The 24,796-nt window shown below is 42.1% G+C and overlaps 1 protein-coding gene across 3 annotated transcripts in view; it reads right to left on the reverse strand.

Moving 5' to 3' along the window:
• chchd3a (coiled-coil-helix-coiled-coil-helix domain containing 3a) overlaps positions 1-24,796 on the reverse strand; it is a 197,420-nt gene that overhangs the window by 80,399 nt on the left and 92,225 nt on the right. For all 3 annotated transcript variants that reach the window (XM_055225583.1, XM_033976311.2, XM_055225582.1), the window contains one exon: positions 71-154. In XM_055225583.1, the coding sequence (XP_055081558.1) occupies positions 71-154 (84 nt within the window). The remainder of the gene's footprint in view (positions 1-70; positions 155-24,796) is intronic.

A 24,796-nucleotide genomic window follows, 5' to 3' on the forward strand; every position in this document is an offset into this window, starting at 1 on the left:
TAACTACCAGTGGCTGTGTATGGACTGCACTTAAATACATTTTTTTGTGGTATATTCGTGCACGTCTTACCCTCTCCTCCAGCCGGGCCACCTGTTCTCTGTAGAAAACATCTCGTCTTTGCAGATCTGCCTCGATGGCCTCCAGCTGCTTGGCCTGAACACGGAACAGACAAGACGCAGCATTAAAATAACGGGAAAAACATTAAATGAACATACAACAACATGAACAGAATGGATGGGCTACTAAATATGTTGATAAGAGTGAATAAGAGTGTAAACATGTTTGATTCTTAATAAAGCATGAATAAAGGCTTATTTCATGATGAACAAATACTTAAGTACCATGATTTAAGCTTAGCAACTAATGAAAAATACTGGGAAAGATGGTAACGCGCTACAATCTACATTTTAGATAAAAAAACTTTAAAGATTTAAGAATATTTAGGCATTTCTAATCATTTTCATAATGATTCAAAATATTAACGTCACAATAAAGTCCATTTATGGGGTAGTAGACGTCACAATCGCTGAAATATTAATATTAACAATGAAACAGAAACAGACAAGTAAATTAGTCAACAGAAAACAAGCAAATGAGTGATGAGAAGTGTCCCAGAGCGCCACCTGTCCTCAGACCGTCCTCGACAAGAAAAACTCAAAAAAATAAAAAAAAAGGAACCTCAAAGAGAACTGCAATGGAGGAGAGATCCACTGTCGTGGACTAAACCAGGACTAAAAATGGACTAAACCAGGACTAAACCAGGACTAAACCAGGACTAAACCAGGACTAAACATGGACTAAACATGGACTAAACATGGACTAAACATGGACTAAACCAGGACTAAACATGGACTAAACATGGACTAAACCAGGACTAAACCAGCAGTAAATTAGGACTAAACCAGGACTAAACATGGACTAAACTGGGACTAAAACGGGACTAAGACAGGACTAAACCAGGACTAAAACCAGGTCTAAACATGGACTAAACATGGACTAAACCAGAACTAAACATGGACTAAACATGGACTAAACCAGGACTAAACATGAACTAAACATGAACTAAACATGAACTAAACCAGGACTAAACCAGGACTAAACCAGGACTAAACCAGGACTAAACCAGGACTAAACCAGGTCTAAACATGGACTAAACATGGACTAAACCGGGACTAAACCAGGACAGGCTGCAGATGTGTCAATCTAATGCGTCTCAGCAGTGTTTTTTACAGGTTCTATTTGTGTACGTGTCATTTTTTATATTTAATCCCCTCATTTATCATTATCGTACTATATGTATTCACGTAAACTCTCAGACATGGGGTCATTTTTTCACACACCTTTTATGTCCCTTTGTCTGAAAACAACTAAACCACTATCAGGTGAAGAGGACTGCACCAGCCCAGATAAATCTCTCCTCCTCAGAGATGACCTTCACTAAACACACACTCCACTCTTTTGTGATAAATACACATCAGAAACACGAGGGATAAGTATTAAATAAGCTCTTATGTTGTATTACATAACCACTACACTGTCTACTGTAAGAAAAACACTTTACACTGCCATTCATTAAAGTCCAGTGTAATGCATCTGTTTAATACCATTTAATACATGTAATAACAGTGTAATTACAAGTTTGTTATGCAATGCTCTTGATTAATTGTCTTTTAATGAAGTAGATTTAACGTAATTCACTGTAAAACGTGATTAAACTGTACTTAAAGTTGTGCGTTTCCGTTATGTGTTTATGACTAAATAGAAGTGGACCTAAGTGAGTGTGACGTCACCGTTAGCGTTCGGCTGTTGCTAACGCTAGCGGGAGCAACCTCAGCAAAAGACGGCAGCTCATTGGTCTTACATTTATTCACATTTTAAGACAAAAATGACGAGTCTGACAGCAGGAGTTACATACAGAGGGGCAATAGTTTTTCAATAGAAAGTGAATTGGAGCCAGAGTCGATGGAGCTCACTTCCTGTTTGAAACGCGGCGGCGAGCAGGTTTGCTATGTCCATTAATAAATACAGTCTATGGTTTAGACCAGCGGTGTCAAACACATTTTCACCGAGGGCCACATCAGCAAAATGGCTGCTCTCAATAAAATAAATAACTACTTTTTTAACTTGTGAATAAACTGTTTCTGTGTTTATTACTTTTTCAAGTTAGAAATATTAGATATGTATTTGCCTAGATGTAAAAATATGGCTGTGTAACTGTGTATCTCCTGATAAAATGACATTTTAAGACCATCACACCTTTTAATTTATGTTGTCGAGGGCCATGTAAAATGATGTAGAGGGCCAGATTTCGCCCGCGGGCCTTGAGTTTGACACGTGGTTTAGATGTTCTTTCCATTACGACTATGCATGGTAAGCAGCGTCGGAAGAAGTCGTCAATTTTGTAACTTTTGCGCAAAAATACTCAAGCAGAAGTAAAAGTATCACATGAAAAAATCTACTTAAATAAAAGTATAAAAGTTAAGTTTAAAAATGTACTTAAAGGGTAAAAAGTAGAAGTATTTTACACAGATTTTGAGGTTTTATAAGGCTTCAAATGTAGTGATTTTGATACGGATTTGCGCTGAATTTTGTTGGGGGTTTGGGTTTTTTTTTAGCTGTTTTTATTTGTGTACTTCATGTATTTTATTTTACTATGAAGTACAAACATGTTAAAATAAACCCCGAGCCTTTTCAGCAAATCTCAAACTATAATAAAAATACTTTTACTTATTCAGTCCTGCTCAAAAATGTAGTAGAGTATAAAGTACAGATGCTGCTCTCAAATGTAGTGAAGTAAAAGTAGAAAATATCCACTTTAAAATGTTTTTAAGTAAAGTACAGATACCTAAAATGTAAACTTAAGCACAGTACTACTTCCTCCACTGATGGTACGTTTAGAATAAAGTGTTTTCCAAGTTCAAAAAGTAAAGAAATAGTTAAAAAGGCAGGACAAATGTGGACTAACGGTTTTGTATTTGTAACAACGCACAAATACTTCGTTAATACAGTAAAAATACAGGTCGGAACTGTCGATAAACGTCTTTTTACGACATGCCAAACGAAACATAAATATCGATTTCCGTGCTACGTTCAAGTCTGAAAACAACCAATCAATTTCTTTAAGCACTTCTTCAGTAACAAGCTCGAATCGGCGCCTTTCCTTTTCCTTTTTTGACTGAAGAGGTGTAAAAATCCGAAGCGGGAGGAAAATAACGTCTGGGAAAATGAAATGGGAAAGACATACTTGACTCCTATCATGTGGAAATACGATCCGGACTTACCTTACATCTCATCTCCTGGAAGAGGCGGCCATCGGAGGAAAACGAAAGGAAGAAAGAGAGAAAAGAAGAGTGTAAAGAGCCAGTGATTCAAGCATGAACTTTTATAAAATGGCAGAGAGTGTTTTTTTATGCTGTGGATGAGAGGCTGAAACTTCAAAATGGTAAATGGGTCACAGTTTTATACGGCGCTATTCCACCTTCAAGGATCTCAAAGTGTTTAACGTCAAGGACTCGTTGGCCCATTCGCACGTTCAGTGAGGTGGGTGGAGTGTTTTGCCCAAGGACACAACAGCAGTGTTCATCCCTGGGAGCTGGAATTGCACCGTCAACCTGTGGATCGACCTGTGGATCAACCTGTGGGTTTGACCTTTGGACCAGTGATGTTTATGTCAAGAGCAAGATCTGAACCGTCGACCTTCTGATCCGTGGACAAGAGGATTAAACTAAGACTAAACCAGGACTAATCCAGGACTAAACCAGGACTAAACCAGGACTAAACTAAGACTAAACCAGGACTGAACCAGGACTGGACCAGGACTGAACCAGGACTGAACCAGGACTAAACTAAGACTAAACCAGGACTAAACTAAGACTAACCAGTACTAAACCGGGACTAAACCAGGACTAAACCGGGACTAAACCAGGACTAAACCAGGATTTAAACTGGGACTAAACCAGGTCTAAACTAAGACTAAACCGGGACTAAACCAGGACTAAACCGGGACTAAACCAGGTCTAAACTAAGACTAAACTAGGACTGAACCAGGACTGAACCAGGACTAAACCGGGACTAAACCAGGACTAAACCGGGACTAAACCAGGACTAAACCAGGATTTAAACTGGGACTAAACCAGGTCTAAACTAAGACTGAACCAGGACTGAACCAGGACTAAACCGGGACTAAACCAGGTCTGATGTCACTCGTGTCGTCTGTTTTAGTTCAGCTTTAATCAGGATAAAAACGCAGATACAGTGAGACACATGAGTCTTTGAACACCCTGTGATTTTCTCCCACTTAAAACTCATGGAGGGTCTGACATGTTCATCTTAGGTGCATGCCCACTGTGAGAGACATAATCTAAAAAAAAAAAATGGAAATCACATTATATAAGACCTGTTAGTCCACCTTTAAAAAGTCCTCCACTTATTCTCCTAAATTAGAAGCTCCTGTTTGAGGTCGTCAGCTGCATAAAGACACATGTCCACCCCACACAATCAGTAAGAAACTACTAAGAAACTACTGACATGACCAAGACCAAAGAACTGTCCAAATGCACAAGAGACACAATAGTAGACGTCCACAAGGCTGGACAGGGCAAAGGGGACGTTATAAAAGTAGCTTGGTGAAAAAAGAGCCACTGTTGGAGCAATTATTAGAAAAAGGAAGAAGCTAAACACGACAATCTCCCTCAGACTGGGGCTCCATGCAGGATCTCACCTCGTGGGGTCTCAATGATCCTAAGAAAGATGAAGAATCAACCCAGAACTACACGTGAGGAGCTGGTCAATGACCTGAAAAGAGCTGGGATCACCGTTTCCATGGTTACTGTTAAAACACTAAGACGTCACGGTTTAAAATCACGGCACAAAAGGCTTCAGTTTATTATATCTGTGCCGACGTATCACGAGTAAAACATCAGACACGACGCACAAAAGAGCCACAAGAGAGGGAAAATGAGCCAGAAAGTCTTTAGAGAGGGAAAAAGGCCAGAAGAGGAGCCAGAAGAGGAGTTAGAAGAGGAGCCAGAAGAGGAGCCAGAGACAGAAGAGAAGCCAGAAGAGGAGCCAGAAGAGGAGTTAGAAGAGGAGCCAGAAGAAGAGCCAGAAGAGGAGTTAGAATAGGAGCCAGAGACAGAAGAGGAGCCAGAAGAGGAGCCAGAAGAAGAGCCAGAGCCAGAAGAGGAGTTAGAATAGGAGCCAGAGACAGAAGAGGAGCCAAAAGAGAAGCCAGAAGAGGAGCCAGAGACATAAGAGGAGCCAGAAGAGGAGTTAGAAGAGGAGCCAGAAGAGGAGCCAGAAGAGGAGCCAGAGACAGAAGAGAAGCCAGAAGAGGAGCCAGAAGAGGAGTTAGAAGAGGAGCCAGAAGAAGAGCCAGAAGAGGAGTTAGAATAGGAGCCAGAGACAGAAGAGGAGCCAGAAGAGGAGCCAGAAGAGGAGTTAGAAGAGGAGCCAGAAGAAGAGCCAGAGCCAGAAGAGGAGTTAGAATAGGAGCCAGAGACAGAAGAGGAGCCAAAAGAGAAGCCAGAAGAGGAGCCAGAGACATAAGAGGAGCCAGAAGAGGAGCCAGAGACAGAAGAGAAGCCAGAAGAGGAGTTAGAAGAGGAGCCACAAGAGGAGCCAGAAGAGGAGTTAGAAGAGGAGCCAGAAGAGGAGTTAGAAGAGGAGCCAGAGCCAGAAGAGGAGCCCGAAGAGGAGTCAGAGCCAGAAGAGGAGCCAGAAGAGGAGCCCGAAGAGGAGTCAGAGCCAGAAGAGGAGTCAGAAGGAGCCAGAAGAGGAGCCAGAAGAGGAGTTAGAAGAGGAGCCTATGACCTCCAAGAAAAAGAAAGATCAATTTAACAGAAACCCCAGGAGTTCTACTTAAAATCTGTGTTTGTCGCTGCAGGTGACTCTCACGCGTCGAGTCCGCTCTGCGTCATACGCCGAGAAAAGCGAACGAGGAAATGAAACCTTCAAAACGGCTTCGGCTCATGGAGACTAAGCGCCCGGGATTAAAAGATACGACTTTAGAGTTTTTTGAAAGAAACAAACGTGAACAAGGACGAAGAAACGAGCACGGTGAGATGTATTTTTTATGCAACTTAACTTATTTTTGCCATATTTATCTGCCACGTGGACAAATAAAACCTTCATTATTCCGATCCGTGGTGCGAAAAAGGTTGGGGACCGTTGCTCGAAACAATTGGTATCAGCATCAGCCATGAAAAAAAACCCATACCGTTCGCTCTACAATCCACAGTTTCCATTTGCAAACTCCCTCGACAGTCCCAACAATAATATCTACGCATCTAGAGACAGATGGGCCAGGAGCTGCACGGGAGTTTAATATAAAACAAGTCCATATGCTCGAGCCGGGCCTAGCGGCGTTTCTTTAGGCCGAGAGTCGGTCTGAAGTCAATCTAACATCAGAAATAAGTTGCGCTTTTTACCCATCCAATCTCAGAGCACTGATAACCATCTGTGGAGGATACCGGCTCTGCTGCTGCGTGCATCGTGATGAGCGCCGTCACTGTGGACTGTCCTTGCGCTGAAGAAGAGGAGTTTCAAAGTCAAGAGGAAGGCTTCAACACTATACCGCGCACTATACGAGAACTCAAGCCCGAGCAGATTATAACCAACAGCCAGAGAGCAGCCAGACGAGTCCTGGTCAGAATAACAACGACGATAGTGTGAAAGTCGCTTGTTTAAGAGCCGGTTTAAGGTTGTTCTGATACCGATACTGCACGCTTTTTCAGGTATCGGTGTCTACGAGTACTCAGACCAAATCACTACACCGTTTTTGTCTTTGTTCTTAGCGTTTAGAGTGTCCAAACTTTTGATTTTGCGAGTGTACATGTTTGAAAATATCGTAAAAGTCTTCGCTAGTAAGGTTAATAGTATGCCATATTCTTGGTATTAGCCGCTTGTTTAAGAGCCGGTTTAAGGTTGTTCTGATACCGATACTGCACGCTTTTTCAGGTATCGGTGTCTACGAGTACTCAGACCAAATCACTACACCGTTTTTGTCTTTGTTCTTAGCGTTTAGAGTGTCCAAACTTTTGATTTTGCGAGTGTACATGTTTGAAAATATCGTAAAAGTCTTCGCTAGTAAGGTTAATAGTATGCCATATTCTTGGTATTAGCCGCTTGTTTAAGAGCCGGTTTAAGGTTGTTCTGATACCGATACTGCACGCTTTTTCAGGTATCGGTGTCTACGAGTACTCAGACCAAATCACTACACCGTTTTTGTCTTTGTTCTTAGCGTTTAGAGTGTCCAAACTTTTGATTTTGCGAGTGTACATGTTTGAAAATATCGTAAAAGTCTTCGCTAGTAAGGTTAATAGTATGCCATATTCTTGGTATTAGCCGCTTGTTTAAGAGCCGGTTTAAGGTTGTTCTGATACCGATACTGAACGTTTTTTCAGGTATCGGTGTCTACGAGTACTCAGATCAAATCACTACACCATTTTTGTCTTTGTTCTTAGCGTTTAGAGTGTCCAAACTTTTGATTTTGCGAGTGTACATGTTTGAAAATATCGTAAAAGTCTTCGCTAGTAAGGTTAATAGTGTGCCATATTCTTGGTATTAGCCTCGGTATTTCACATTATGTAATAAAACCAAGTCTGCGCAACTAAAATCTGACATTTAAGCGAAGAAAAAAAGCCCCAAAGACTCGCCGTCAGTGTCGTTAAGCAATTTATATTTGGCTAAACACAAGAGCGGTTGGTTCTGCAGCTGCGAAGACGACTCGAGTATGAGGCGGTTCAGAAAGAGTCAAGTGAAACTGGAGGAATATTTAAAAAAAAACAGAGGAGGACATATGTGAGGCAGCTGAAATGTGCAAGATTTTCACATTTGGGATGAAGAATTTACTGCAATTTTGTTTGATGGGGCACGAAAATGGTTTAAGACACTTTATAAAATGGCCTGATGATCAAAATTTGCACGTTAATGTGAATAAAACAAAGGAGAAGGTGGTGGATTCTAGGTTAAGTGGACAGAAAACTGAACAATTCTCAACTTTAAATATCTCAGGAATCATAAGATAAAAGGTACAATGTGGCCCAGAAGTCACTGACACTTTTAAATCGTCTTTAGCTCCTATAATTCTTAAGTTTTACTCACCAAATTTTAGCAGTAGATAAACTGAACCTTCCTAGATTTTTGGCGATATATACGGTTATAATTGTTCACTTACACTTGAACTTATGTTACTTAAACTAGAGGAAGTAAAAATGACCAAATGACCGCACTGAACAGCCCGATCCAACACACTTTGCGTCACGTTTAAAGCATTTAGGGGCTTATGTCTCTTATTTGATCCTCGATATTACGTTTTAAGTCGTTTATTAAGTCGTCTGAGGTTTATTCACAAACTCCTTTTCTTTAAGATCGCCCCACAGGAAGAAATCAGGACTAGTCAGGTCTGTGGAGATCACATACTGCCCCCTGTCTTTGAAAAACACTTATTATTCCTTTAATGGCGTTTACGCTCGGGGCGTCTCTGAATTTGACCCATGTGACTCAAAGTTCCACTGGACAATGAGGGTTCGTTCCTCGGTGCTGTATTTGCTCAGATTAATGTGGGAAGAGTCGTTCTAAATGCTCTGAAAAAATAAAATAAAAATATTTAGAAACAAACGAGTTATGAGTTTTTTTCAACTGTCAGTGACTTTTGGACTTTTGTATAAAGAGTCCAGTCCATTAGTGATTGGACTTTTGGCTCTTTTATGGGATATAAATCTTCTGGATGTGTTCATTTCAAAGAGTCGTTCAAAAGATTGACTCTTATTATTTATTTATCAGACAGAAGCCGATGTAAGAACTCACTTTATCTAAAAAAACTAATCACAGAGAGACACAACCAAGGCTTAAATGTGTTTAAAATGGCTCAAACTGAGAGTGGGAGTGACTTTACCCATTTGGAATTACGCATAATCTGAATAAAACTGAATTTATTACAATGCCAAATATGTTTTTTGTGCTCAAATCTCTCACTCGTGTTGCCTGATTTGCTTCTGTGTGGATTCTTGTGTCAGTTCAGTGTTAATTTGAGTAAAAAAAAGCGTAAAAATTAGAAAGAAAAAGATTCTGGCTCTTTAAAAAAATGAGATTTGGATTCGTTTACGTTAAAGAACTTGTTCCTGAATGTGACTGCGCAGAAGTGATAGTATATGGTCCAGTTCTACTTTTTTTCTTTTGTCTTTTATTTAAAGAGGAAGCGAAATAAAAGAAAATCTAAACCTAAACCTCAAAAATGTAACGTCGGCGTAACACCAAACCATAACTATGTGACTGCGGACGGAAACCATTCACTTTTATTATCTGCTCATTGAAAACAATACTTAAGTGTAGAACGTCTCAGGACACTGCAGGTTATAAAACAAAGTCCCGCCTCTGCAGTGCATCATGGGATATAAAACAACATAAGTCCCGCCTCTGCAGTGCATCATGGGACGGCTGCACAAACAGATCAGGACGTTTAAAGGAGCGACCGATGCACACGTGACGTCAGGGATTCACCACGAAAACACAAAACACAAAACACAAGAAAGTGGAGTCGAACAAGAACCTGCATCATACAAACAACTGGATTTATCAAGAAGAGGAGAGGAAAGGAGGGAGAGGAGGAGGAGAGGAGGAGGAGAGGAGGAAGAGAGGAAAGGAGGGAGAGGAGAGGAGGAGGAGGAGAGGAGGAAGAGAGGAAAGGAGGAGGAGGAGGAGGAGAGGAGGAGGAGAGGAGGAGGAGAGGAGTAGGAGAGGAAAGGAGGGAGAGGAGGAGGAGAGGAGGAAGAGGTAGTGGAAAATGAGAGGAGGAGGAGGAGAGAAGGAAGAGGTAGTGGACAAAGAGAGGAGGAGGAGGAGGAGAGGAGGAAGAGGTAGTGGAAAAAGAGAGGAGGAGGAGAGGAGTAAGAGGTAGTGGGAAAAGAGAGGAGGAGAAGAGGAGGAGGAGAGGAATAAGAGATAGTGGAAAAAGAGAGGAGGAGGAGAGGAATAGAAGATGAATAAGAGATAGTGGAAAAAGAGAGGAGGAGGAGAGGAGGAGGAGAGGAGTAAGAGATAGTGGAAAAAGAGAGGAGGAGGAGAGGAGGAAGAGAGGAGTAAGAGATAGTGGAAAAAGAGAGGAGGAGGAGGAGGAGGAGAGGAGGAAAGGAGTCATGATAAAGCTGAAATTGCAGTTTGAATGAACGCAATTAGGAAATCACAGATCAGGAGAGGAAAAGGGGAGGAGGAGGAGAGGAAAGGAGAGAAAAGAGAAGTGGAGGAGACGAGGAAAGAAGGAGGAGAGGAGAAGAGGAATAAGAGCCAGAGGAAAATGAGGGGGAGGAGGAGAAGGAGAGAGGGGCAGAAGAGGAATAAGAGCCAGTGGGAAACCAGAGGAGGAAGAGATGAGAGGAGAAGAGAAGGAGAGGAGGAGAGGAAGAGAAGAGAAGGAGAGGGGGAGAGAAGGAGGAAAGGAAGAGGCAAGGAGGAGGAGAGGAGAAGGAGAGAAGAAAAGAGGAGAAGAGAAGAAGAGAGGAGGAGGAGAGAAAGAAAGAGTAGAGGAGGAGAGGAGAAGAGGAATAAGAGCCAGTGGGAAGAGAGAAGAAGGATCGGAGGTGAAGAAGAGGAGAGGAGAAAAAGAGAGAGAGAGAAAAAGAAGGAGGAGGAAGAACAGAGAGAGGAGGAGAGAAGGACAAGAGGAGAAAGAGAGGAGGCGAGAAGGAGGAAAGAAGAAGAAAGACAGGAGAAAAACAGGAATAAGATCCAGTGGGGAAAACAGAGGAGGAGAAGAGGAGGAGGAGAGAAGGAGGAGTGTAGTCGGGTGCTCCGTCAGGGGCCGTGCAGTTTGACCAGTGTGTCCAAAGTGAATGTTCCGCTCGGAGGAGGAGGCCACGGACAAAAGAGGAAACAAACACCAGGCCAGACGCTGATAGGAAACACAAACCAAAGAAGGAGCAGCTGAACTCACAGACGACACAAAGAAACACCAAAGGGTCGTTAAAGCGGAGGTCAAACTGAAACGGGCCCGGGGGATTTTAACACCGTGTTTATATTTAAGTGTGGAAATGGGTTACAATTATGAGTTGTATTTGTTTGAGTTGGAATACACTCATTATAAACCATAAATTGAACAAAAAAAAGTGACATTTTCCATTGTTCTGTTTCAAATATGTATAAATAAAACACGGCTCCGGAGTGAAATCGTGACGTAACACTTTTAATTAGGGTTAATGTTCATGTTTATGTGGATTTTTAATAAAAAACGGCAAAATTTCATCCGTTTTGTGTCGTTTTATCTCATTATATTTCTTTATTTGAGCAAAAACGTGGCAGTTACAGTGACATTTACAAGTCGATGTTGTCAAAAGTCCCTGTACTACACCTTATAAATCTATTTTTATCCATCTCTTTAGGAACGATTCTCTTGATACATCAGAATTTGAGCTTTACTTTATGTTTTCAGAGTACTCCGAGTAGTATTTTCACCACAAATTTGAACCCAGACTTGGATTACTTACTTCTATCAACTTGAATCATATTGTTTTAAAGTAACAATACCATGGACGATATAAATGGACGTGGCTAACCTGCTAGTGATCATGGACGCGCTTCCAGCTCGATCGACTCTGGCTCCGATTCACTTTCTATTGAAAAACCGTGGCCCCTCTGTCTGTAACTGCTGCTGTCAGACTCGTCATTTTGGTCTTAAAATGTTCGTATTCGCCCCATTTCTTTACAGTTTATGGTGCTGATACTGAAATATTAGCTGGACCGGATATCGGTTTCGTGATATCCTGGTTGTGCTTTTAACTGGATGCAATTAGACAATTTACAGGCTGATTTTGTCCCAGAAAGGCTCATAATGTTTGAACTTTTATACATACAAAGCTGTGCCGTACTGATGTGAAATAAATGAACTGTTTTATGGAAATAACTGCCATTTTCAGTTCACATTTCGCTGTTTTCTGGATGTTTTTAGTTCAATTTTTAGTTCAAAACCCACAATGTCGATGAAACGTTCCGCACCGACAAAGACGCCTACGAAGGTTTGAACTTTGAGAGAGTTTAAACGAGAGAGAAATGTGAGAAAATGTTAACGCCTGTGTGAGAAAAGTGTATAAAGTGTGTGGTGAGGGGTTTTACAGCCAAAAAACGTATAGAATAATTGTAAAAAATAAACCTGATACGTCGCGGATTTCGTTTATCGCGGGTTATTTTCAGAACGTAACCCCAGAACGTTTTGAAATGCGCTCATAACCTCATCTTATCGTAGAGTCGGGACGCTTTGGACGCCTTAAAAACTGATTAATGACGCGTTTAAAATTAATTAGCTCTGTTTTTAAATGCGTGCAGGACTGCGAACCCCAAGAAGAATCGTTATCGCTTTGCTAATAACAAAACGGGATCCAAAATAGCAATAATAACCTGACGTTTTAGCGAAAATTTTGGCTGCCGAGTTCGAACATTTGCGCTGTGCATTTCCATACGATCAGGTCGACCCTCCTCCTCCTCTTCCTCCTCCTCACGCCATGTCAGAATTACTTCCGACAGATTAACCCCATTGAGAGCCCCGTCCAGATAATCTAATCATACCGAAGGCCAAACAATGGGGCAGACTCCAGCGCTGGCCCTAGACCTTTTGTTCGGCAAATGAAGAGGCGGAGGAAGACGGGGAGGAGGGGGCGCGCGGCAGGGAAAGGGTTAACGGTTTAAACAATACTTAAAAGTGAACTTGAACTGCGCCTAAAATAACAGATAAGACGCAAAGAGGGAACAATAAACATCGTATATCACAGGAGGTGTCAGAAGTCGAGAGGCGGCTGTTGAGACCGAGAGGAGGGACACTCGAGATAAATACACCGGGAAAGAGAAAAACGAACGTCTTTGACCGGATTTTAACGCTTCCCAATCACAAATCGAGGGAATGTTCTTTATTTTATTCACACGTTTGACTAATTTTGCGTTTTTTATGTTGTTTGAGCGGTAACGGAGGGTTTAAACGTCATCTATCGCCCGTTTATGTTTAACGCCATCGTCAGACGTAAATCAAAACGAGGAAAACGACAGCGCTAGCCCGTATGCTAACAGTGTAGCTCAGTCATGGATCTATTAAAATAACAGCTGGGTAAGGGGATTGGTAGTTTAGAGCTGTCTCGAGTTGGATTAGTGGCCGTTTATTGGTACTACAACGAAAAAAATCGCTCAAGCCCAGAAAGGATTTTTCCCGTAGAGCGCAACGTAATCACAAATTGCCCGTGTTCGGTTGACACAAACTAGCAGGACGGCTACAGCGTTCGCAAAGTTAGAATTTTGTGGCGTTTTTACCTGTTTTCTGATCATAAACTCAAAAAACTCTCCGCTGAAAATCCATCTGTCGTCTTAAAAAAAAAGCGTTTTAATCGTTAGCTTCATCAACGCTCTATGTCCGGTCTGGCTAACCTCGAGCGGCGATTGGTAAACGCGGTCACATGGTACAAAAACGTTTAAGGGGGTCAAAATTAAAACTGTGACTAAGTCGGGACCCAAACTAAATATTTATTGAAAAATTTAAACAACATCTGCACGTTTTTTCAGAAATGGTAGATTAAACTTGAGTGAGGCGACAGGTAGCAGATGCTAATGAGCGTCAACAAAAGTGGTGGGGGCCGGCGCCAACACATTTGCAAAGCATTCTGGGATTTGTAGTATTAAAGGTGCATGCGCTATACTGACGCGGCGGCCGGCGAGCCAGCTCCAATACGTATTTGATATGATTTCACGCGCCAGATATACTTAGATTGAGGGCCAAACCTGACACGTCTGACCTCGCTAACAAACAGACACTGCAAACAAGTGGGTGCGTTAGCTTCAGTGTCGTTAGCGCCGCCCTTCAGACAGATATAAGGTAGAGTCCAGCGGTAATCTGACCCGAACTGAAGAACTTTTGTCCCGTGACAGAATCGAATCTTTCTTTTGCTTGAAGATTTAGTTCAAAGTAAAAGTTCACAATCCTGGTAGCAATGCTGTTAGCAAGCTAGTTGTATTAGCAGTGATGTGACAACGTTTTCGTCCCATTTTCAAAGCGTCAAAAATGTCCAGCCCCTGAACATTTTGAAACGAGCTCGTGAAGTTTATCTCGTAGAAGAATCTCGACGCTAAAAGCCAACAGTTTAAAATGAACTACCTCTGTTTTTCCCCAAAAAGAAACAGGAACAAGGTCAAGAGAGACGATAGAAGTTTGCGATCACAGAGCAGAAACACCGAGCCCGTATACTCGCTCAGAAGAATCCATTTCCAGCACGTACGTACGCAACAGACGATCAAAAACCAAAAGAGAGGCTTTCAAATCTCAACTCAACTGATGGATCGCTGTCATTAACCACCCGCTGGGAACAATGACTCTGAACTCCGCGAGTCTTCACCACTTTACCAGCGCCGCTCACTTTCATTTTCCCGCGTAACAATCCTTGACGTGGAAACACTGATGCCAAAATGACCCCCTCCCCTACACGCTGGGACAATTTGCCAAAAAAGTAAAGTACTAATTTCAACAAAGTACAGACGTATTATAATTCGATTTGTTTGGTTTCTTTTGGTAATTTTACTTCCTGGATGGACATGTACAGCAGATATGACATACGTAAAGGTTAGCACGTTAGCTCCCACAGATGAATGCTGCTGTTGTGTCCTTTGGCAATACACTTAACCCTTGCCTCCAGTGTCGGCGTACATTGTTGTATGAATGTGTGTGTGTATGAGTGTGTGTTTTCTTGATTTAAAGTGCTTGAAAGTGACTTGAAAGTGGAAAAACGCTTCACAAAATGGTCACTCTCAAAGGGCCAGATGTAAATGTAAGACAGTATAAATATAACCAAACGGAATGTAAAATAAATATAACTATTTTTTAATCTTGTTAATTTACCGTTTCTGTATTTACTACTTATTCAAGTTACAAATATTGCATATGAATTTGCATGGATATGAAAAAATGTCTGTGCAACTGCGTATCTCCTGATAAACTCATATGTTACGACAGTCAGACCTTTTAATTTACCTCGTCACGGGCCACATAAAGTGACATGGCGGGCCACATTTTGCCCGCGGGCCTTGAGTTTGACACATCTACGCTATATAAATGTGCACGTTTACCAGTTCGAAAATGGTTACGGTTCACAACTGTAGTGTTAAAAAGGGTCAAACTTGTCTAAATTGTACAGTATTTGTGATTAGACTCGTCAAAAACGTCAAAAAAGTCAAAAACAACACCTTTATTTTGGTAAAAGGTTTAAACTGCCCTTCGTGTGTGGAACTTGTTCTTGATTTTGAATGAAACTTTGTGTATTGGTGACTCAACTCTACTTCCTGTGTAATTTTGTACTTTTCTTCAACTGTTTTGCATAAACTGCCACTTAACCGATGTAAAACTATGATAGATATTTGCCATTTGTTTTACTATCTCACAAAATCAAGTGATAATTAGAAAAATATGTCTATGAATATGCACTTTAAAGGTCCTGTATTACACAAAACTGACTCTTGTGAGCTTTAAATCATCTTATAATGGAGTTACGTCGTCAAAATCAGACCTGGAGTTGTGTTTTGCTTCATTTACACATGTTTCAGTAACACTTCATTCCACTTTGTTCCACCTTGTGATGTCATGAAGTGGTAGTTTTCAAGTTAACATCAACCTTTTACTTTTATTTCAGTAGAGATTGGAAATTTCAGGGCTGAAATGATCCAAATGATTCTAGTGAAGGTGTGTGGAGTTTAAAAACACAGTGGGGCACTTCCTGTATTACCACATGATGACATCACAAGATGGAACAGAGTGTTTTTTTCAGTTTGAGAGAAGAACTCGGCCTAAATATGCAGGGTGTGTATGAGCCCTGTAAGTTCAGTATCTATATGAACTTTGGACTTTCTGCTCCCGTCTGCTCCTCCCTTCTCCCGTCTGCTCCTCCCTTCTCCCGTCTGCTCCTCCCTTCTCCCATCTGCTCCTCCCTTCTCCTCCCTGCTCCTCCCTTCTCCCGTCTGCTCCTCCCTTCTCCCGTCTGCTCCTCCCTTCTCCCTTCTGCTCCTCCCTTCTCCCTTCTCCTCCTTCCTTCTCCCTTCTCCTCCTCCCTTCTCCCGTCTGCTCCTCCCTTCTCCCGTCTGCTCCTCCCTTCTCCCTTCTCCTCCTCCCTTCTCCCGTCTGCTCCTCCCTGCTCCCGTCTGCTCCTCCCTTCTCCCGTCTGCTCCTCCCTTCTCCCGTCTGCTCCTCTCTGCTCCTCCCTTCTTCTCCCGTCTGCTCCTCCCTGCTCCTCCCTGCTCCTCCCTGCTCCCGTATGTACAGTACCATTGCAGTACAGTGACAGGCCAGCGCCAAGTGAGACAGCGGTGTCCAGATTAAGAGGATCGTTTAGGTGAGGTGAATATCAATTACCCGAGCTCTGAATAATTAAGAATGGGCATGTTTTTTAATTAGCTGACTGCCGCAGTTTGGGCTGGGATAGAGGGCAGGAGAGGAGGAGGAGAGGAGAGGAGGAAAGGAGGAAAGGAGGATGGAGTAGGGATTTTTTTTGCTGTGTCAGGTCCCACACCCACCAATCTGTGCCTGATCTTGCACCTGCTTTGGGTACAAAATGTTCAACCACAAACCCCAGTTAAAGATAAAACAAGTGAAGAAACAACTGTAGAAACAAGAATATTTTTATTGTGAACTGCGAACAAACAAGTATCTAAGGAGACTTTCGGTGAGTGGAGTTGGAAAAGCAACCGAGGGTCCATTTTACGCCGTTTTCTCATCACAAACAGACCTGGAGTTGTGTTTTGTTTCATTCACACATGTTTAAGAACACAGTGGAGCACTTCCTGTATTACCACATGACATCACAAGGTGGAACAGAGCATGCTGGGATTGTGTGTTCAACTCCACACGCCTTCACTCGAATCATTTGGATCATTTCAGCTCTGAAACGGTCAATTTCTAGTGAAAAGAAGGTAAAAAAAACACAGCTGTTAACATGAAAATTACCACTTCATGACATCACAAGGTGGAACAGAGCATTTTGAGCTTTGGAGATGTAACAGACTCATAATAAAGTGTTACTCAAATATGTGTGAATGAAAAAACACAACTCCAGGTCTGTTTTTGAGGAGGTAACAACATAATAACATGACTTACAGCTCACAAGAGTCAAGTTCTTAATCTCAATCATAATTTTGATAAAGTGATATTTTTGCTCTAAGACACAAGCAAAATATTGTGAATGAAGTGTAAATTAACCCCAAAAGTGCAGAACGACATCAGCTCTGACTGTTTTGTTTGTGCATCTGCCAGATTTTATTTTTTAATCCTGTCGTAAACAATATACCGTTTTTTTTTCTCTTTTTTTTTCATAGTTTGGCCGGGGCTGCGACTTATACTCAGGTGCGACTTATATGTGAAATATGTTTTTTTTCTTCATTATTATGCATTTTTTTTGGCTGGCGCGACTTCTACTCTTGAAAATACAGTACTGCACCTCCGACTAGATGCTCCAGAACTCACAGTAGCTCAGTGGCTTTCGCTCATACCTCCCAGCAAGAAGGTCCCAGGTTTGATTCCCGAGTCGCCCAATTCAATTTGATTTATCTTTTCAGTGTATCTTTATTTATACAGGGACTTTCTTGTTTGCGGGTGCTCTGTTCAAATACTGAACAACAAAACGACGAGTCTGAAACGGGCAACAGTTTTTCAATAGAAAGTGAATTGGAGCCAGAGTCAATGAAGACGGACGCACGCCCATGATCTCTTTCTATTTCAAACGCAGCGACTAGCACGTTAGCTACTTCCATTTATATAAACAGTCAACGGAATGGAATGAATTTATATATATAATTTTCTATTCAACTGGAAAAGGAAGGTTAAACAAAACATTCAACAAACTCACGGCCCGGGGACCAATTGCGGCCCAAGAGACGATATTTTGCGGCCGCGGGACAATATGAAAGTTTAATGTTACGTAATGTCACTCGCGCTGTGTACTCCCGTCACAAACGATTCAACAAATAACGACGTATATCCGTAAAATCCACAATAATCGGAATATTTCTTCATGTACGAGAAGATTTTAACAAAGCTTTTTTTTTGCGGAATACAAAAAAACGGGCGGGATTTAACGCACGCTTACGTTTTCGCGTTCGTTAACCAGCTTGAAATAAATAAATACATAATAAAAATAATAATAATAGCGATGCGTCAACTGAAACGGGAAGTAAAGTGCTTTATAAACTCTTAGAATGACAGGTTTAGCTGTAGATTCGCTCTCCGCTTATGGCCACTGGCAGCTACAGTATGTCCATAATACATTTTCATTTCACACCTCGCTGACAAGAGACCCGAGGTGACTTGGCCCTTACGTCTGCGGTTACGCGATTATAAATCACGCTGGACGGAAAATAATCTAGAAACATACTGTGATCAATAGAGCACAAATCAAGGCCCATCGCATTAACCGGCAGCCCTCCATCCATCTATAAGGGGAATACGTGCCGTCGTCTTCTCCGGCAGCGCCATGGAACTGCAGGCGGATTCACTCCTGTCATCGGCACCGTCTTAATCAATACGATGATGTCAAAATCTCAGATGGAGGCGCAGGGCCCGGCGTTACTCTGTGGCCGAGGAGGTGTGGTTAAAGAGCCCGTGTTACGCTACTACTGTGTTGTTTCCTCGTCAAAAACAGACCTGGAGTTGTGTTTTTGTTTCATTTACGCATTTTTAACGCAACAAATCCCGCATGTTTAAGCATATTTATCCCTAGAAATGACAACCGTTGTTATAATTGATAAGTAATTAACAGTTTAGGATAACATTTGATATCATTTGAATGGGAAAAGTGCTTGAAAAGTGGGAAGTTGACACCCAGAAATGCGTTTTTTTTATTCCTGCGTTTGACAGATTCACTCGTTTTGCTGGGATATCACCTGTGCTAAATATTTCTCGTTGTTCTGCATCTGTTAAGTGTCAATCTGTGAAGACATTTTGAAAAGTTTGAACGTTTTAAGTTCTGAAGCAGGACCTCTACCTCTACTGTTTTGTTTATCAGGAAGTAAAATGATAAATTACGAAACTAGAAAACATTTTTTTGGTAAAATGCTTTAGCGAAATGAGGATTGTGTTTTTAAACTCCACACACCTTCACTGGAACAATTTGGATGATTTGAGCCCTGGAATTGCCCAATCTGTACTGAATTAAAGGTAAAAAGTAGACGTTAACTTGAAAACTACCACTTCATGACATCATAAGGTGGAACAGAGCATTTTGAGCTTTGGAGATGTGACAGATTAATAATAAAGTGTTAAAGTATAAAGTGTGTTAAGTGCACACAAAATCTAGCTCTCTATACGCTGAATCAGTGGGAGCCACATTTTTTTCTTCTTTCCTTCTTGTTCACGTTTGTTTCTTTCAAAAAACTCTAAAGTCGTATCTTTTAATCCCGGGCGCTTAGTCTCCATGAGCCGAAGCCGTTTTGAAGGTTTCATTTCCTCGTTCGCTTTTCTCGGCGTATGACGCAGAGCGGACTCGACGCCTGAGAGTCACCTGCAGCGACAAACACATATTTTAAGTAGGACTCCTGGGGTTTCTGTTAAATTTAGCTTTCTTTTTCTTGGAGGTCATAGGCTCCTCTTCTGGCTCCTCTTCTGGCTCCTCTTCTGGCTCCTCTTCTGGCTCCTCTTCTGGCTCCTCTTCTGGCTCCTCTTTTGGCTCTGGCTCCTCTTCTGGCTCCTCTTGTGGCTTCTCTTCTTCCTCCTCTTCTTCCTCCTCTTCTGTCTCTGGCTCCTATTCTAACTCCTCTTCTGGCTCCTCTTCTGGCTCCTCTTCTGGCTCCTCTTCTGGCTCCTCTTCTGGCTCCTCTTCTGGCTCCTCTTCTGGCTCCTCTTCTGGCTCCTCTTCTGGCTCCTCTTCTGGCTCCTCTTCTGGCCTTTTTCCCTCTCCAAAGACTTTCTGGCTCATTTTCACTCTCTTGTGGCTCTTTTGTGCGTCGTGTCTGATGTTTTACTCGTGATACGTCGGCACAGATATAATAAACTGGAGCCTTTTGTGCCGTGATTTTAAACCGTGACGTCTTAGTGTTTTAACAGTAACCATGGAAACGGTGATCCCAGCTCTTTTCAGGTCATTGACCAGCTCCTCACGTGTAGTTCTGGGTTGATTCTTCATCTTTCTTAGGATCATTGAGACTCCACGAGGTGAGATCCTGCATGGAGCTGTTACGTCGCTGATAAATTATTTACCTACGTGGACTTAAACAAATTTTACAAACTGCAGTAAACCGAGAAGGTTGAACACGTCATTGAAAAGAACGAAAGTAACAGGTGTCAGTTGCGTTCTTACTGAGAAACAAGTTCACCTCAATGTTTTTAACACACAGTTCAAGAGTAAAGTGATAAAACAAAAAAAATCATGCTTTTATCAAAACCTACTACAAAAATGAAGCTTTTTTCAGAACTTTTGACCACGTTATAGTCGTTTCCTCACTTGAAGTTGTTTTTGGACTGACTTTTAACTCTGTCCCCTATTGTCTTTTATTGATTTGATCCTATTGATTTTAATTGATTGTTTTATTTGATTTGATTGCTTTATTGCTTTTATATACATATTTATTATTTTAATTTTGCTGTTTGATTCTACTTGTTTTTATTTATAATGTATTTGTGCAGCACTTTGGAAACTGCATTTGTTTGTGAAATGTGCCATATAAATAAAGTGGATTGGAGTCATATTTAATCGTTTATTTTCAAGGCGCCATATTGTCGCTCAACCCCCGTTTTCACCTCCGCGGCACACGCCCGCTGTGACGTACGCAGTTTATTTTATTAGCCAGTGATACACGAAGGATTCTGCAGCGTCGCGTAGTTATTTTGGCGCAAATGAAGAAAAAAAATACAAAAAACGCTACTTGCTTGTGTGATGCGCAGCTATTCGTAGGAGGAGCCGTAAACATCATCATCACGACGTCAGTTCTCGTTGGGCTGCAGTTTTAGACGAATATTGTGATTTAAAATGTGCAAATTGTAACAAAGATCCACAACTGTCTAATAGATTATAAGTAAAGAGAAGACACACGCACAATAGGACACAAAAGATAAACATTTCAAGCCAAAATCTACTTCAAGTCAGAAGCAAAACTCGCCTTCTGCCCTGTCCTCCGTCTCCATCTCAGCCAGAGGTTTTTCAGATTTATGTGACGCCATTACGTGAACACGACCTGGATCTGGCATCAAAGAAGGAAATAGAGCCGCTGCACGTAAGTTTGGCATCAAAGAAGGAAATAGAGCCACTGCACGTAAGTTTGGCATCAAAGAAGGAAATAGAGCAACTGCACGTAAGTTTGGCATCAAAGAAGGAAATAGAGCCACTGCACGTAAGTTTGGCATCAAAGAAGGAAATAGAGCCACTGCACGCAAGTTTGGCATTAATGAATCGATGGTGCGACGTTGCAGGCAGAAGCGGGAAGAATTTAGTCAATGTAAAAAGACGACAAAAGCTTTCAGAGGAAATAAAAGCAGAGGGCTCATGTTGGTGCTGTTTTGTTTTTTTTCTACACTTGCAGGTGTGTTCATCCCGTGTTGGTGCCGATTTTCAGGCACAGTTTGACAAAAAGCGTGTCTTAAAACTTAAGAAAAACCTCCGTGTAGCACAGTGGTTCTCAAATAGTGGGGCGCGGTGAGATGCCAGTGGGGGGCACGTATGACTCTGTGTATGACGTAGTTATTTTGGTACAAATGAAGAAAAAAAAACAAAAAACGCTACTTGCTTGTGTGATGCGCAGCTAGACGTAGGAGGAGCCGTAAACATCATCATCACGACGTCAGTTCTCGTTGGGCTGCAGTTTTAGACGAATATTGTGATTTAAAATGCGCAAATTGTAACAAAGATCCACAACGGTCTAATAGATTATAAGTAAAGAGAAGACACACGCACAATAGGACACAACAGATAAACATTTCAAGCCAAAATCTACTTCAAGTCAGAAGCAAAACTCGCCTTCTGCCCTGTCCTCCGTCTCCGTCTCAGCCAGAGGTTTTTTCAGATTTATGTGACGCCATTACGTGAACACGACCTATTGTCCAGCGCAGCCTCCCCATGTAACTACAGGCCTGAATCCCCCTGATCATGACCGGCATCATAATCAATGCCGGCTCCCTGGGTCATTGTCGTGAGCCGAGTCCCATCCATCAAAGAGCAGCGCGACCGGACACCGTGACAAACCCGGAGTGAAGCGGCCAGCCTCGGGTGGAGCCGCGGACGGGGGGGGGGGTCATAGGTCTCCGCAATGTGACCGTGCACGGTGTTAATTGGCGCGGTGGAGGTGTGGGAGGCGGCGCGAGGTGAGAGATGGATGGAGGGGGAAGAGGGAGGAGGTAAAGGAGGAGTCGATGGAGAGGGGATTGAGAGTTTTTGACAGTTGAGAGAATGGAGCCCGGAGATGTTTTTTTTGGTTTTAAGTTTACAGAAAGTCTTGGCACATTTTTAAAAAGATTTTAAAAAAGTGAAAAAGTGTAAGTAAACAAAACTGAAAGAAAAAAAATCAAAATCCACGGAACCAACTGACAAACATACTGTAAATTTTGGACGATAGCTTGCAACTTTTTTCCCTACGCTCTGAACCCTGCAGCTTGTACAACGGTGCGGCTAATTTATAGATTTTTACTGGTTAACGGCCACCGGGGGGCGCTCTCTAGCAGTAAAGGCAAAAGTGAGACAGACGTGGGGAAAGTTTTGATTTTGAACCGTCATTTTGCGCATCATGGACACACCCTCATCACGAAAAACACACAAAGAAATACAAATAATGCAGCTTTTAAGTTAAAGGCAATGGATCTGGCGTCAAAGAAGGAAATAGAGCCACTGCACGTAAGTTTGGCATTAATGAATCGATGGCGCGATGTTGGAAGCGGCAGCGGAAAAACTTAGACGATCTAAAAAGACGACAAAAGCTTTCAGAGGAAATAAAGGCAGATGTGTTGGTGCTGTTTTATTTTCTAAACCTTTCAAAAAGTATGTTCATCTCGTGTTGGTGCCGATTTTCAGGCACAGTTTGACAAAAAGCGTGTCTTAAAACTCAAAAAAACCTCTGTGTACCGTCTTTCTTTGTAAATATTTCACGTTACAACATGAAAACCAGCGACTTATATTCAAGTGTGGCCTATATATGTAAAAAAAATGCATTTTCGTTTAAAATTTAGCTGGTGCGGCTTATATTCAGGTGCGTGCAATAGTCCCAAATTTACCGTAACCTGTTTTTTAAGGTGAAAACTCATTTTTAAACTCACAAACCCCCCTTCTGTCAGCAAGCCCTGCAGGACACCTCCCCCTCTTTCCTTCTAAGTGCTTGTGAACCCAAAGCACGGCGTTCTTTAAAAGCCATCGTTGCTCAGACCACAGCTAAGTGATGGAGTGTAAAACGACACCGTGGCCCTTTACCGGCAGAGGTTCGCTTCTCCGCAAGACCAAGGCAGCCCATAAAACATACGCCCCATATATACGAGCTCTAACCTATGGGAACGATAATTAGCATCGCGAGGGTTTTTCCAAGAAGCCGTAACAATTTCGAGCTGGTTTAAGGCTATGGCTGTTATTCATCAACGCGGGCGGCGCAGGTAAAGATAAGGTAATGTAATGTGCGCCGTTAATGAGCCTCACCGTCGGTAAATTCAGATATTAAAATGGAGTCCGGGGTCAGTTGGGTTGTATTCTTTTCTTGTTAAAACCTCGTGTTTATCTGGAAATTGGACCAAGATTAAGAAAAATAAATACTTTTTTGTAAGACTGTAGGCGTAACATGAATAATACCCATAAATATTTAGAGTTTTCGCTTGAATTTACTGAGAAAAATATCCCACAAACTTAACAGCCAAGTTTAAAGTTATATTTTTTGTTATAATTTAAAACTGAAAAATACTTGAGGCACTCTTGATGTAACCTGAGACTTTACTTTATTTTATTAAAAAAAAAAAGAAATCTTATCTTTAGGTCCATAATTGGTTAAATGAAACTAAAACATAAAATATAGGACAACGCAATTAGTCAAAAACAGTAGCGGAGTTGGTAGAATGCTCATCCACTGATCCACAGGTTGGCGGTCCCATTCCACGTCCCACAAATTAATGCTGTCGTTGTGTCCTTGGGCAAGACACTTGATAAATGTGTGCGTGAATGAGTAAAGCGCTACGTAAAAATGTGACTTTTTGGAGCACTTTTTGTATTTCTTTTCTGTATTTCTGTCTTTCCCGTGTGAGATTTTGGCATCCTCAAAATGTAACATCGGCGTGAACCTATTGACTAACAAAAAAACGCAGAGAACAACGACAAAAAATAAATAAATTCTCCAAGAAATCAAGCCGCTCGTAGGTGGTTGTGAGGGATCGTGACCCGTGTTCAGCCGACAGACAATCCGCTCGAGGCTGCAGACTGCCAGACGTGTTAGCACAGTGAATAATGATGCAGTGACCCCCCGGAAGTCAAAGGTCAGCCCTCTCCAGGACAGTGCCCGGGCGGGACGGTGACCGGGGGGCAAGGGGAGTGGGAGGGGAGTGTGGGATTGTGCGATGCGTTTGCGTTTATCTCGACTGCTGCGTGGTTAAGGACGTGTTAAAGTAAAGGGTGTCGGCGGAGTGGGACTGGGGACACGGGTCAACGGGAGCAGGGTCCAAAGCAGCTGGTCTTAATGACGCCGGGACAGGTGAAAGCCCACTCACGCATTTACATCTCCTTTAGGCCTCGTCCCACGTCAGGACTTCGATCTGCTGACTTAAGAAGGATTATGCGAGTTTGTGTAGTGATCGTTTGCTTTGGGAACTCAAAAGTAACTGATAAATAAGTGACG

Source organism: Periophthalmus magnuspinnatus, chromosome 12, assembly GCF_009829125.3.
Source record: "Periophthalmus magnuspinnatus isolate fPerMag1 chromosome 12, fPerMag1.2.pri, whole genome shotgun sequence".
Classification (NCBI taxonomy): Eukaryota; Metazoa; Chordata; class Actinopteri; order Gobiiformes; family Gobiidae; genus Periophthalmus; species Periophthalmus magnuspinnatus.